The sequence below is a fragment of the Anomaloglossus baeobatrachus genome, chromosome 7 (genome assembly GCF_048569485.1).
Source record: "Anomaloglossus baeobatrachus isolate aAnoBae1 chromosome 7, aAnoBae1.hap1, whole genome shotgun sequence".
In the NCBI taxonomy this organism is placed as follows: Eukaryota; Metazoa; Chordata; class Amphibia; order Anura; family Aromobatidae; genus Anomaloglossus; species Anomaloglossus baeobatrachus.
Window position 1 is genome coordinate 236,525,369 of NC_134359.1, and position 15,946 is coordinate 236,541,314.

The 15,946-nt window shown below is 46.4% G+C and overlaps 1 protein-coding gene across 1 annotated transcript in view; it reads right to left on the reverse strand.

Annotated features, from left to right (window-relative positions):
• Nucleotides 1-10,515: 10,515 nt before the first annotated feature.
• The window catches only part of NDE1 (nudE neurodevelopment protein 1), a 77,496-nt gene continuing 72,065 nt past the window's right edge, over nucleotides 10,516-15,946 (reverse strand). The window contains exons 7-9 of the mRNA XM_075319123.1: nucleotides 15,814-15,917; nucleotides 14,373-14,524; nucleotides 10,516-11,425 (exon numbers count right to left, since the gene is read on the reverse strand). Coding sequence (XP_075175238.1) covers nucleotides 11,332-11,425; nucleotides 14,373-14,524; nucleotides 15,814-15,917 — 350 coding nt within the window. The 3' untranslated portion in view covers nucleotides 10,516-11,331. The remainder of the gene's footprint in view (nucleotides 11,426-14,372; nucleotides 14,525-15,813; nucleotides 15,918-15,946) is intronic.

The following is a 15,946-nucleotide window of genomic DNA, read 5'->3' on the forward strand; positions in this document are numbered from 1 at the left end:
AATGAACTCAGCAGCTACTAGCATAATGAAGTAGGATAAGTGAAAAGGGGAGGGGGGGATACTCAATGTATATACAGTGTGTCCACCCATATCCTGTCCACCGCCATTAACTTGAGAACGGCGGCAGCTATAGGCATAGAAGTGGTGTCTAGGTATAGTAAAGTAGCCTTGCGCTACGCAATGAAACCACCTATAACGCCACCTGGTGGAAAACAACAGAGTTAGCATTTTTGTCTCGAAAATGGAACGAGAGAGAGGAAAAAAAAGGGAATTACAAAGTTGTACAGCATCATCAATTCAATAAGAAGCGACACCTTGCATACAGAAATGCTATGATTAGAACGTGTAAAACTCACAAGGCTGCGGACGTGAAGCGATACCTCATGGAGACCTTCCTACAAGTCATTGGGTATGGTGGCTGCATGGAGTGGCCTCTACACTCACCTGACCTGACCCCATTGGACTTCTTTCTGTGAGGTCACATGCAACCCTTCCACCAACATTGCAGGACCTATGACGACGTATTAGATGGTTGTGCAAACTTGTCACCTACCATATTGCACAACATGCAGTAAGATACAGTATGCTGTCCAGAGTCCAGATGTGCATTGCAGCTCATGGTGGCCACTTTGAGCATCAAAGTTAAATGAGCGCCATATGCGTGACCAGCATTCAATGTTTTGGGGGGAGGGTCATGGGTTTCATATCATAGCATTTCTGTATGCAAGGTGACGATTCGTATTGAATTGATGATGTCCTAAAATGTTTTAATTCACTTTTTTTTCTTCTCTCTCGTTCTGTTTTCGAGATAAAAATGCTAACTCCGTTGTTTTCCACCAGGTGGCACTATAGGTGATTTCATTGCGTAGCGCATGGCTACTTTACTATACCTAGACACCCCCTCTATGCCTATAGCTGCCGCCATTCTCTAGTTAATGGCGGTGGACAGGATATGGGTGGACACATACTGTATATTATATATACAAATTTTAAACCAAAAAACCTACCTCGTCTCTCAAATTTTTTTTATCCCAGTCATTGATTTGTGCATCACTTTGATTACCCTAAACTAAATTAATTTAGTTTCGCCTTGATGCCTTTGGACCACAAGGAGAGGTAATGGGGGTCTCTCGCTCATGACTTATATCAGCAATATGTTCTCCTATCCTAACCTGTCGTTTTGTTTTCTTCTACATAGTTCATAAGGCAGGTGCAAGTACAAAGATCTGCAACTCCAGACGGTTTGCAATTTGCAAAATCTGTATTTGAGTATAACCATCCCTTTGACCACAGTGGAGAAAGTTTTAGATTACAGTCAAGCCATGGTCCTGGTGATCTCTGGGGGTTTGTAGGGAGAAATAACCGAACTACATGATCGTATATGGAAGTTACCCTTACTTAAAGTGACTGTAGGTGTGGCCGATTATATTGGAGATGTCTGGATCCGCCCTGAGGATCCCCCAGTTTTGTCTCAAGATGTTCATGACCTTTACAGTCTGATCATTAAATGTACCAATCAAACATGTAATTGACTGAGGATTTTTTGGGTTTTTGACTCAATCCTATTGCTGATCAACACGTGAATCATTCACCTCAGTTGTATATCCTCAGTGCAAAAATCTACATTTAATAGTGTAAGCCTGCAACTGAAAATCCATCAAGGAGGAACAATTTCTACACAACCTCAAAAATTGTACTTTTGCAAACCCGTTCCTGAGGTTAATTGGATGATGGCTTTCCCATCTGTGGTTGCTGTGGACTTCTGAAAGATAGCAGTTCATAGGCAAGGTTATTCTTCTTCAGATGCGCCACAAACCGTTCAAATGATTTCTTATCTGACACAGGATGAGGATGTCATCAATGTAGCGCCCCCAGTGCTGGATAAGGAGACCCCATGTGACATACCCAACCTGATGAACCACTGTGTCCGCTCACCGGCCCAAGATCAAGTTAGCATATCTGGGAGCACAAAGCTATAGCTACGCCCCTAAGCTGGTGGTAAAATTTGGCATTAAAAATGAAAGAAAAAAAAAAAAAAGTATGGCCCAAGACAAATTACAAAGATCCACAAGGACTCTATCATAGAAATAGAGTCCGTCCCTTTAGTGCTTAAATAGTATTCTACAGTATGTGGAAAACTACTATAACACGACTAAACATCGATGTCAGAATCATTCCAGGATCCAAATGAATAGCTTCTATCTTGGTAAGTCAGTAGTGTCCCTGATTGAGGAGGGTAAGGTTACAATGAAAGGGTTGAGAATCTGATCCAAATATAAGCTTGAATTTTGACAAAAGGAGTCTATACTGGAGACAATAGGCTGTCTCTTTAGTGGGTCAAAGCTCAGGCATTTTAGGTAGGGAATAGAATGTAGCAATCGGATGTTTTTTGGGATACATAAAGTCAAATTCGTTTTGACGGGGTACATGGAAAGGGGAGCGGGAAACGTCCAGTTCACTTGTGTCAAGCAACGCTTCAATAGGTCCTAAAACCTATTTTAGGACCTATTGAAGAGCGGCTTGACATGCGTGAAACGGAAGTAGTCTGGGCATTCCCCACTCCCCTGCATTCAGTGAATTTATGGCTCTACAATAAAGGACAAGTGGTGAGTGCTGTTGCTTCAATTCTTTTTTGTATCATTTGAAGATATACGTTAATGTGTTCTTGTTTTTCAGCCTAATAATGGTCTCTTTCTCTTCCATTGAGAGCGCCTTTGACCACATGTTGTGGGTTCACAGTAACAGTTTGCAAATGCAATTGCCACACCTGGAATCAGCACCAGACCTTTTACCTACTTAATTGATGATGGATTAATGAGGAATAGCCCATACAGGCCATTAAAAAGCGCTTTTGAGAAAATTGTCCAATTAATTTTGATCACTTGAAAAAAAGGCTACATATAAAAGAACTACAATTCCTAAATCTCTACGCCAATTAGGATGTGAATACTCTCAAATTAAAGTTGAGTGTGCTTTGTAAGCCCATATTAACCCCTTCACCCCCAGGCGATTTTCCGTTTTTTTTTCCTTCCCTTCTTCTGAGAGCCATAACTTTTTTATTTTTCCGTCAATCTTGCCAGGTGATGGCTTATTTTTTGCGGGAAGAGTTGTAGTTTTGAATGAAACCATTAGTTTTTCCATGTAGTGCACTGGAAAACAGCAAAAACAAATTCCAAGTGCAAAAAAAAAATAATCGCAAAAAAAGTGCAACTGCCTGGTTGTTTTTGGGATATTTTAATCACCATGTTCACTACATGGTAAAACTAATGTGTTGGTGTGATACCTCAGGTCGGTACGCATTCATAGACCCCAAATATGTATAGGTTTACATTTATCTAAGGTGTTAAAGTTAGTTAATGCAAAAAGTGCTTTTTTTTATTTTACTCGAGCCGTAGCGCTATCATTTTTCGGGCTCTACGGCTCAGTGATTGCTTATTTTTTGGTGTCTCGAGCTGGTGTTTTTAATGGTACCATTATGGTGCAAATGCTACATTTTGATCGCCTCTTATCGCATCTTGCGCAAAATATGAGACCAAAAGACAATTTTGGCGTTTGGATTTTTTTTGCCGCTACGACTTTTACTGATCAGATTAATTGATTTTATATTTTGATAGATCAGGTGTTTCTGAAGACTGATACCAAATGTGTATATATTTTTTAACCCCTTAATTTTCAATGGGGTGAATGGGAGGAGGAGGAGGAGGAGGAGGGGGGGTGAGATTTGAACTTTTAGATTTTTTTTATTTTTACTAGTCACCCTAGGGGATTATAAGGATCAGCAGTCTGATCGTTCATCCTTTACTGTGAATCAGAGCAGCATTGCTCAGATATGCAGAAAAGCAGCTCTCCTCTCACGCGGCACTCTACCGGCTGTGAGAGGAACTGACTCATGATAGCTACAAGAGTCATCACATGACCTTGTGCTACCATACCAACCACTGGATCCGCGTGATCACATCACGTGACCCGACTTCACACGGCGCCGAGTAATTGAATGTTTACCGCAGCCGGCATGTACAGCGCGCTGTGACATTTTCACAGTGTGCTGTAAGGGGTTAACAGGCACAAGTGTGTAGTGAATCCACTGGTGCCTGATAGCTGCACGTCAGCTGTTCAAATCAACTGACATGTGCAGGGATTGCTACCGGCTGCCTGCAGTAGTAGGCAGGGATTAACCTGACACGATCCATGACATACCCAGTACTTCATGTGTTGTGAAGAGGTTAATTATATTGAAAATATTTTGGTAAAAAGATAAAATGTTAAGAAGGGAATTTTGTTACTTACCGTAAATTCCTTTTCTTCTAGCTCTTATTGTGAGACCCAGACGATTGGGGTATAGCTACTGCCCTCTGGAGGCCACACAAAGCACTACATCAAAAGTGCAAGGCCCCTCCCCCTCTGGCTATACCCCCCCCGTGATATCACGGGTTCTCCAGTTTTAGTGCCAAAGCAAGAAGGAGGAAGCCAATAACTGGTTTAAACAAATTAACTCCGAATAACATCGGAGAACTGAAAAACCGTTCAACATGAACAACATGTGTACCCGCAAACAACAAAAAAAAAAAAACATCCCGAAGGACAACAGGGCGGGTGCTGGGTCTCCCAATAAGAGCTAGAAGAAAAGGAATTTACGGTAAGTAACAAAATTCCCTTCTTCTTCAGCGCTCTATTGGGAGACCCAGACGATTGGGACGTCCAAAAGCTGTCCCTGGGTGGGTAAAGAAATACCTCATGTTAGAGCTGCAAAACAGCCCTCCCCTACGGGGGTGTCACTGCCGCCTGCAGGACTCTTCTACCTAAGCTGGCATCCGCCGAAGCATAGGTATGCACCTGATAATGCTTGGTGAAAGTGTGCAGACTGGACCAGGTAGCTGCCTGGCACACCTGTTGAGCCGAAGCCTGGTGACGAAATGCCCAGGACGCACCCACGGCTCTGGTTGAGTGGGCTTTTAGCCCTGAAGGAACCGGAAGCCCCGCAGAACGGTAGGCCTCTAGAATTGGTTCTTTGATCCATCGAGCCAGGGTGGCTTTAGAAGCCTGCAACCCCTTGCGCGGACCAGCGACAAGGACAAAAAGTGCATCGGCACGGCGCATGGGCGCCGTGCGGGAAATGTAGATTCTGAGTGCTCTCACCAGATCTAGCAAACGTAAGTCCTTTTCATACCGGTGAACCGGATGAGGACAAAAAGAAGGCAAGGATATATCCTGATTAAGATAAAAAGAGGATACGACCTTAGGGAGAAACTCCGGAATAGGGCGCAGCACTACCTTGTCCTGGTGGAACACCAGGAAGGGAGCCTTGGATGACAGAGCTGCCAGCTCAGACACTCGCCGAAGCGATGTGATCGCAACAAGAAACGCCACTTTCTGTGACAGCCGAGAAAAGGAAACTTCCTTCAGAGGCTCGAAGGGCGGCTTCTGGAGAGCAACTAGTACCCTGTTCAGATCCCATGGATCTAACGGCCGCTTGTACGGGGGCACAATATGACAGACCCCCTGCAGGAACGTGCGCACCTTAGAAAGACGTGCTAGACGCTTCTGAAAAAACACGGATAGTGCCGAAACTTGCCCTTTAAGGGAGCTGAGCGACAAGCCCTTTTCTAACCCCGATTGCAGGAAGGAAAGAAACTTGGGCAATGCAAATGGCCAGGGAGACACTCCCTGAGCAGAGCACCAGGATAAGAAAATCTTCCACGTTCTGTGGTAGATCTTAGCCGAATTCGACTTTCTAGCTTGTCTCATTGTGGCAACGACTCCTTGAGATAATCCTGCAGATGCTAGGATCCAGGACTCAATGGCCACACAGTCAGGTTCAGGGCCGCAGAATTCTGATGGAAAAACGGCCCTTGGGACAGTAAGTCTGGTCGGTCTGGCAGTGACCACGGTCGACCGATCGTGAGATGCCACAGATCCGGATACCACGACCTCCTCGGCCAGTCTGGAGCGACGAGTATGATGCGGCTGCACTCGGATCTGATCTTGCGTAGCACTCTGGGCAAGAGCGCCAGAGGCGGAAACACGTATGGGAGCTGAAACTGCGACCAATCTTGAACCAAGGCGTCTGCCGCCAGAGCTCTTTGATCGCGCGACCTCGCCATGAATGCCGGGACCTTGTTGTTGTGCCGGGATGCCATTAGGTCGACGTCCGGCACTCCCCAGCGGCGACAGATTTCCTGAAACACGTCCGGGTGAAGGGACCATTCCCCTGCGTCCATGCCCTGGCGACTGAGGAAGTCTGCTTCCCAGTTTTCTACGCCTGGGATGTGAACCGCGGATATGGTGGATGCTGTGTCCTCCACCCACATTAGAATGCGCCGGACTTCTTGGAAGGCTTGCCGACTGCGCGTCCCTCCTTGGTGGTTGATGTATGCCACCGCTGTGGAGTTGTCCGATTGGATTCGGATCTGCTTCCCTTCCAGCCACTGTTGGAAGGCCAGTAGAGCAAGATACACTGCTCTGATCTCCAGAACATTGATCTGAAGGGTGGACTCCTGCGGAGTCCACGTCCCCTGAGCCCTGTGGTGAAGAAATACCGCTCCCCACCCTGACAGACTCGCATCTGTCGTGACTACTGCCCAGGATGGGGGCAGGAAGGATCTTCCCTGAGACAATGAGGTGGGAAGGAGCCACCATTGTAGGGAGTCCTTGGCCGTCTGGGAAAGCGAGACTTTCCTGTCCAGTGACGTTGACTTCCCGTCCCATTGGCGGAGAATGTCCCATTGAAGTGGGCGCAGATGAAATTGCGCAAAGGGAACTGCTTCCATGGCTGCCACCATCTTCCCTAGGAAATGCATGAGGCGCCGCAAGGGATGCAACTGGCCCTGCAGAAGAGATTGCACCCCTGTCTGTAGTGACCGCTGCTTGTTCAGCGGAAGCTTCACTATCGCTGCTAGAGTATGAAACTCCATGCCAAGATACGTTAGTGATTGAGTCGGTGATAGGATCGACTTTGGAAAGTTGATGATCCATCCGAAAGACTGTAGGGTCTCCAGCGTAGCATTCAGGCTGTGCTGACATGCCTCTTGAGAGGGAGCTTTGACCAATAAATCGTCTAGGTAAGGGATCACCGAGTGTCCCTGAGAGTGCAAGACTGCTACCACCGCCGCCATGACCTTGGTGAAGACCCGTGGGGCTGTCGCCAGACCAAATGGCAGAGCTACGAACTGAAAATGGTCGTCTCCTATCACAAAACGTAGAAAACGTTGATGTTCTGTAGCAATTGGCACGTGGAGATAAGCATCTTTGATGTCTATTGAGGCAAGGAAGTCTCCTCTGGACATTGAGGCAATGACAGAACGCAGGGTTTCCATCCGGAACTTCCTGGCGTGCACATGTTTGTTGAGCCGTTTTAGGTCCAGAACAGGACGGAACGAGCCGTCCTTTTTTGGAACCACAAAGAGATTGGAGTAAAACCCTTGCCCTTGTTCCTGAGGAGGGACTGGGATCACCACTCCTTCCGCTCTTAGGGAGTCCACCGCCTGCAGCAGAGCATCTGCTCGGTCTGGATGTGGGGAGGTTCTGAAGAACCGAGCTGGAGGACGAGAATTGAACTCGATTCTGTACCCGCGAGACAAAATGTCCGTCACCCACCGGTCTTTGACCTGTGACATCCAAATGCCGGAAAAGCGGGAGAGCCTGCCCCCGACCGGCGATGCGGAGGGAGGGGGCTGGAAGTCATGAGGTAGCCGCTTTGGAAGCGGTACCTCCATTTGCTTTCTTGGGGCGCGTGTGAGCCCGCCACGAATCTGAGTTTCTTTGCGTCCTCTGAGTCCCTTTGGACGAGGTAAATGGTGTCTTGCCCGAACCTCGAAAGGACTGAAACCTCTGCTGCCACTTTTTCTGCTGAGGTTTGGTTGTTCTGGGTTGTGGTAAAGAGGAGTCTTTACCCTTGGACTGCTTAATGATATCAGCCAATGGCTCGCCAAACAGTCTCTCTCTAGATAAAGGCAAACTGGTTAAACATTTTTTGGAACCAGCATCTGCTTTCCAGTCCTTTAACCACAAGGCTCTGCGCAAAACTACCGAATTGGCGGACGCCATTGAGGTGCGACTGGTAGATTCTAGGACCGCATTGATAGCGTAAGACGCAAACGCCGACATCTGCGTGGTAAGATGCGCCACTTGCGGCACTGCTGGATGTATGATAGCATCCACTTTTGCTAAGCCAGCTGAAATAGCCTGGAGTGCCCATACGGCTGCGAATGCCGGAGCAAACGACGCGCCGATAGCTTCATAGACAGATTTTAACCAAAGGTCCATCTGTCTGTCATTGGCATCTTTAAGTGAAGCGCCATCCTCCACTGCAACTATGGACCTAGCTGCGAGTTTGGAAATCGGGGGGTCTACCTTTGGACACTGTGTCCAGCGCTTGACCACCTCAGGGGGGAAAGGGAAACGCGTATCTTTAGATCGTTTAGAGAAACGCCTTTCTGGGTGAGCGTCGTGCTTCTGGATTGATTCTCTGAAGTCAGAGTGATCCAAGAAAGCACTCAATTTACGCTTGGGATAAAGGAAACGAAACTTCTCCTGCTCCGCAGCCGCCTCTTCTGCTGAAGGGGCTGGGGGAGAAATATCCAACAGCCTATTGATGGCTGAGATAAGGTCGTTTACCATGGCATCCCCATCAGGGGTATCCAGGTTGAGAGGGGTTCCAGGAATGGATTCCTGATCACTCTCATCAGACACATCACAGGGAGACTGATTGCGCTGAGACCCTGAGCAGTGTGATGACGTCGAGGGTCTTTCCCAGCGAGCTCGCTTAGGGTGGCTGGGGCTATCATCTGAGTCATAATCCTCGGCCTGTGAAGCCGGGGACCCCCCTGTGGGCTGGATTAATTCCAAGTGAGGGGGACCTGAGGACAGAGGCCTCGCCGTGCCCAAAGACTGAGCCCCATGCATAGATTGCAAGGTTTCAAGGATTTTTGCCATAGACAGAGACATATTATCAGCAAAAACTGCAAAGTCTGTCCCTGTCACCGGGGCAGAACTTACAAGCGTCTCAGCCTGGGTCACTACCTCTCCTGACTCCGGCTGGCGAAGCAGCACCGGGTCGGAGCATTGCACACAATGGGAGCCTGCTGGTAGATCAGCCCCACATGCAGCACACGCAGTACACACAGCCCTGGCCTTGGCAGCCTTGCGTTTTGAGGATGGCATGTTGCTGCTTCCACAGAGTGATCTGGGAGAGCAGCCAGAAGCGACCTCACAGTGCAAGAAAAAACAATATCTATATATCTGTACACAGTACACCGATACACCGTGAGGCACTAGAGGGACCAGCACAGAAAAATAGCTTACCGCCCGCTTAAAAAGCGGGTGTGTGGTCGCCAGATAGCCCCTAGTCCAGGTCTCCCAGAGCCTTGCGTCCTTCCTCCAGCCAGACTGCATGTAATGGCTGCCGGCGTCCTGAGAGGAAGGGGGCCGGGCCCTGGGCGTTCCTGGCTAAGAGCGGGAAGCCTGCTTCCCTCTGTGCCTAGTGTGAGGGCTGGAGCATGTAAATCAGGCTCCAGCCCTCGTCGCTGCTAGCGAACAGCGTCTCTCCCCTACCCTGAATGACAGGGTGGGGGCGGGAACGAATCGGAGCTGCCGGCGTCCTAGGCCCAAAAAGCCGGGGACTCAATTTATAACCGCCGCCGTAAAAGCGCGGACGGCGGATCCCCGGCGCACCACAAGTCACAGCAGCGCCGCCCGGTCCAGAGGGGGTCGGCGCTGCGTTCCCATACACAAAAAATCCCCCAGTAATCTGTAGGGACACCAACTCCAACGTTGCGGTCCCCGGCGCACTACAACACCCAGCCAGCCCGGAGTGTGTCTGTGCCTGCCGGGGACACAGAGTACCTGTATGATGCAGGGCCTGTCCCTGATCGTACTCCTGCTCCGTCTCCATCAGGTTCTAATGGGTCTGTGGATGGAGCCCGGCGTCAGAGCTGAGAGGCCGGCAGGATCCCACTTCCACAGAGCCCTACCAGGGGATGTGGAAGGAAAACAGCATGTCAGGCTCCAGCCCTGTACCAGCAATAGGTACCTCAACCTTACAACACCATCCAGGGGTGAGAAGGGAGCATGCTGGGGACACTATATGTGTCCTCTTTTCTTCCATCCGAAATAGTCAGCAGCTACTGCTGACTAAAATCTGTGGAGCTATGCATGGAATGTCTGACCTCCTTCGCACACAAAGCTAAAACTGGAGAACCCGTGATATCACGGGGGGGTATAGCCAGAGGGGGAGGGGCCTTGCACTTTTGATGTAGTGCTTTGTGTGGCCTCCAGAGGGCAGTAGCTATACCCCAATCGTCTGGGTCTCCCAATAGAGCGCTGAAGAAAACTTGTGTTCCTCACAATAATTCTAGACATTACTATGTTAAAATTAATTTGATTATTTTTAGAGCAAAAATAAAGATCAGTGATAATACCGCATTTGTACAAATAGAATATTAAGAAACAGCCAGTGCTTTCCTGGCACGCTCCAATCAGAGAAACGGGACACCATGCAAAACAGAGAAATGGGACATATTATAAAGTTATGACTTTTATATGACAAACAAGGTTAGGAACAACTTCAGAAAAGCTTTACAGAAGGAAGCAAATATGAGATCCATTGAAGTAAGCGGTGCAGTACAGGCATCACAGGGGTAGAACCTCTTTCATCTATTGAAGAAGTTCTTTTTAGTGAGAAAGAAAAAAAAACATAAGAAAAACCACCCACAATGCAAAAAAGGAGTAATCAAAAGGGAGTGTTACACCCCCAAAATGTTATTAAACTCCTTAAACGTAGGTTAGGGTTAATATGCAGACTCGCTTTAAAATGTGAAAATCGGTGAAGATTCAAGAGGTCAAATCGGAATAATTAAAGAATGGAAGTTCTTGGATTACTACTGAAAAAGCTGCAGCATCTCGGCAGCCACCATAGCATCCTATTCACTGGTTAAGTTCCCAAGTGTTGGAACTACAAATACATAGCTATCCAGAAAACCCTTCACCATGACATCCACGCAAGTTCAATCCAACAGTGCCCATATCTTCTAGAAGAAAAATCCCATTATCACTGAACATACATTAGCCACCGTTAAGTCACATACCTGATTCCATCTTACAAAAGAAGAATAAAGCCATAATTTAAGAAAAAAAAATGCAGAATGGTGAATAAGGAATGTTTTGTGCAATCAGTGCTTGGCCACCAATGTTCCCATGAAGTTATTAAGCAATGAGTCTTTATAATCAGCTGAGGTCTTCATTAAGTCTCTTGCACATAGTCCAGGTTATTTCTTGTCATGATTAAAATACTAAACACTAAAAATTAATAAGTTAAAGTTCATATAGCCACATTCTCTACAGTATCATCTTGACTATTCCTTGAGGTGAGTACATGGGCTGGACAGGTACATTTTGGGACACTGATCCAAACTCTAGTCGTTTAATGAACCTGGGAAAAAAAATAAAAATTAGATGTATATATAAAACAAAAAACAATAACATAATTATTAAAACTAGCTCCCTTCAAAGATCTTCTATTGGATTCAGGTCTGGAGACTGGCCAGGCCATTCCAGGATCTTGAAATGCTTCTTATTGAGCTACTCCTCAGTTGCCCTGGCTCAGTGATCAGACTCATTGTGATGCTGGAAGACCCAGTCACGACACATTGTCAATGCTCTTACTAAAGGGAAGGAGGACATTGGCCAAAATCTCATGATACATGACCCCATCCACCCTCCTTCAATACAGTGCAGTCATCCTATCCCATTTGCCGAAAAGGACTTTTTTACAGAGAACGATGGAAATCAATAAAGAACACACACACACTCTCTCTATCACAAAAGTTAGTACACCCCTCAACTTTTTGAAAATATTTTATCTTTTCATGTGGCAACACTGAAGATATGACCCTTTGATACAATGTACAGTGTCAGTGTGCAGCTTGTATAACAATGTAAATTTGATGACATCTAAAACAACAACACAGCCATTAGTGTCTAAACCGCTCTCACCAAAAGTGAGTACACCCCTAAGAAGAAATTGCTAAATTATGCTCAATTAGCCATTTTACATTACTGGTGTCATGTGACTCATTGTAACAAAGGTCTCAGGTGTGAATGGGGAGCAGGTGTGCCACATTTGGTGTTATTTTTCACATACTCATACATGGCACCTCATGGCAAAAAAAATTCTCTGAGAAGCTGAAAAAAAAAAAAAAAAGAATTGTTGCTTTACATAAAGATAGGCAAGGCTATAAGAAGATTGCCAACACCCTGACACTGAGCTGCAGCACAGTGGCCAAGACCATACAGTGGTTTAACAAGAGACAGGTTCCATTCAGAACAGGCCTCGACCAAAGAAGTTGAGTGCACACGCTCAGCGTCATATCCAGAGGTTGTCTTTTCAAAACAGACATATGAGTATTAACACTAAGAGTCCCAGAGAGGGGTCATTTAACATTTCTACCATTGAAACCCTATGGAGCTCGAAATTCCTGGGACTTCTAGTGTTAAGGACATGGATTTCTGGAACCATGTCCTGTGGTCTCAGGAGTCCAAGAGACACTCATTTGGTTCAGATGGTGTCAATTGTGTGTGGTAGCAACCAGGTGAGGAGTACAAAGATAAGCGTGTCCTGCCTCCAAGCATGGCAATGGACACGTAATGGTTTGGGGCTGCACGAGTGCTGCCGGCTGTTGGGAACTACAGTTCATCAAGGGAACCATGAATTCCAACATGTATTGTGACATAATGAAGTAGCGCGTGATCCTCTCACTTACTATTAAAACATGATAATGACCCCAAACACACCTCCAAGACCACCACTGCCTTGCTAAAGAAACAGAGTAAAAAGGTGCTGAACTGGCCAAGTGTATCCAGACCTAAACCCTATGGAGCATCTGTGGGGCCTCCTCAAATGGAAGGTGGAGGAGCGCAAGGTGTCTACCATCACCAGCTCGGTGATGTTGTTATGGAAAGTGGAAGAGAATCTAGCAGCTCCTGTGAAGCTCTAGTCAACTCCATGTCAAAAGAGGTAAGGCAGTGCTTGAAAATAATGGTGGACACAAGATACTGACACTTAATGCACAATCTGGCCATTTTCACTGAGGGGTGTACTCACTTTTGTTGCCAGCAGTTTATACATCAATGGCTGTGTGGTGAGTTATTTAGAGGTCACCAAATGTACACTATTATACAAGTTGTACACTATCAAAGGGTCGGTTCTTCACTGTTGTCCCATGGAAAAAACAGAATATTTACAGAAATATGAGGTGGTGTACTCACTTTTGTGATAGATATACACACTATTTTAGAATGAATATATTTTGGGCCTTAAAAAGAGACAGTTTTAGTAATTTAATCATTTATCCAATGATCCACCACTTTAATTTTTTTTTTTTTTTGTTGAACGATGTGACCGCTACTTTTAGATTCAGGATCTTTCCTTGGGGTTTGTTCACATCACCGTAATTTATTTCCAAGTGCGGCTCGAACTCTGACTAATGATATTCTATGGGGTTGTGCACATGTCTGATTCTTTCAGTCTGTTCCAGCCTGACCATAGGACCGAGACAGCTGAAGGGGCGAAAACAGTTTCTCGTGGGCCACACCACGCCCTCGCCTGCTTCCAGCGCTATATGCATCCTCAGGATGAAAGGTGAATAGCGATGAATACTTTGGTGTAGGATGGAGGCACAGGTATAGGATGTGTATATACAGGCTATTTGAGGGCTCATATGGTATACACAGACCATGTGAGGTCTAATACAGTATAAAAGGGGCCCAGAGTGTGGCCTCATACTGTATATAGGAAGGGGGGGGTGCAGCATAAATTATTTTTGCTAATATTAACTGATAATTCTGAATATTTTATATTGGGATATGGAAATGACTGATCAGCAGCAGCACATGCCCTGATAAAAACATTTAAATCTGCGCATGCACCGCTCACATTCGTCTCCACGGTGTACTCCGTAAAATGGCGCCGGAGATAGCTGTGCGCGCATGCGCTGATTCCGTTGTCATTTTATTGAAGACCATGTCACAATAGTAATGCGCACGTGCCGCCAACAGCAGGAATTGTGGCAGTGCAACATTTAAATAAAGATTAGTAGGCAAGGCAGGAGGAGGAATCATTACAGAAAACCTGGCCCACAAAGTCGTGACCCGATGCTCAAGCCTGAGTATCAATTACGGAATTACTGAAGGTTTGAACAAGGATTATTCTGAAATCAAGACTCTGATTTCTTATCTAAAAGGTCTCATTTTAATAAGCCTCCTAGCGCCATTATGGCACTGCTTCTAGTTTATAGGGCAAAAACCTGTTTGGTTCCCTTTAAATGTGAATGGTTATAACGGAGATTATTAGTTTTCACACGTCACATACAATGACTTACCCCTTCTCCCCTGGGCTCATGGTGGACATGCTCAGCCTGTTTTCACTGCATTCTCTAGTGTTGTTTACATGAGCCAATAAAGGAGTCACTGCTCTATTGGGCGACTGCTCATATACAAAATGTTTGCAAGATGTCAGCTTAGTCTCCAATGCCTGTGGATAGAAAAGATAAGCACTCTAAAGTCCATAAATAAAATACACTGGATCTAGGAGGAGGTGGAAGTGTAAGAAGAGGAAGAAAAAGGAAGGAGGAGGAGGCAGTGGAAGAGGCGGAAAAGGAGGCAGTGGAAGAAGCAGGCAGTGGAAGAGGCGGAAAAGCACGATGTGGAAGAGGAGAAAGAAGATATGGATGAAGAGGAGGAAAGTGATGCAGAAAAGAAGAAACATGAGGCGGAAGAGGTTTAAAAGGTGAGACGGGAAGAGGATTAGTTAGGCGAAAGAGATTGTGGAGGTGTTTGACATGGTGGAAGTGGAGGAGATCTCTTAAATTGCTTTTGGATTCCAACACGGCCACTGGAATAATCACCAAATATAAACACCGAGCATCAGGGCTTTGTTTATATTGTGAGAGAATGGGACTCAAATTACCAATATAATATATATTAATATATATATATATATATATTTTTGGTGCGTCTTCTAATCCGAAAAATATGGTGTGTGTGTGTGTGTATATATATATATATATATATATATATATATATATATATATACACACACACACACACACACACACACACACACCATATTTTTCGGATTAGAAGACGCACCAAAAATTCTGGAGGAAAATAAGGGGCGAGTCGTAAAATCCTAATATAGCTTTACCTGAGGGGGCTGTCTGTGCGGAGATTGGGTGCGTGAGGGCAGCAGCTGGGTGCCTGTGGCCGCGTGAGGGCGGCAGCCGGGTGCCTGTGGCCGCGTGAGGGCGGCTCTCTGGGCGGGCAGCCTACTGGCTGCCATTCTGTGCGTGCGGGCGGCTGTGCTGCAGGTTTCCCAGTGTGTCCGCAGTCCCAGTTTCAAATGATGGCGCCAGGAGTCAGCGCGTGCGCAGATTGAGCTGCTGGATGAGAGCTCCATCTGCGCATGCGCCGCTCCAGGCGCCATCATTTGAACCAGGACTGAGGACACTGGGACACTCACCGCACCGGCCTGCTGCACCACTCACCCGCCGCTGCTGCCGCCACTACTGACCCGTGGCACCTGCCAGCACAACCTCTGCCTCCTGTGACCCTGCTTCACCACCACTGCTGCCCCCTCCGGTAAGACAACACCAGAGTATAAGGTAAGATGGACCCCATTTTTATTTTTTACCTTTTTTATCTCTAAATTTGGGGTGCGTCTTATAATCCGGTGCGTCTTATAAAGCGAAAAATACGGTTTAATATATTAGCTATATCTATCCATTTATATAATTTGCAGACTCATCAAAGAGCCTTGCTTACCACAATTTTTCTAAGTAGATCCCCCACAATGTTCAATGCCGATATCCTTGCTGATGGTGTAAGTGGCGTGCCCATTGGTGTTCCAACGTAACCATCATCGGAACCTGGAAATGAAGAAGCAAATGTGTTAAGT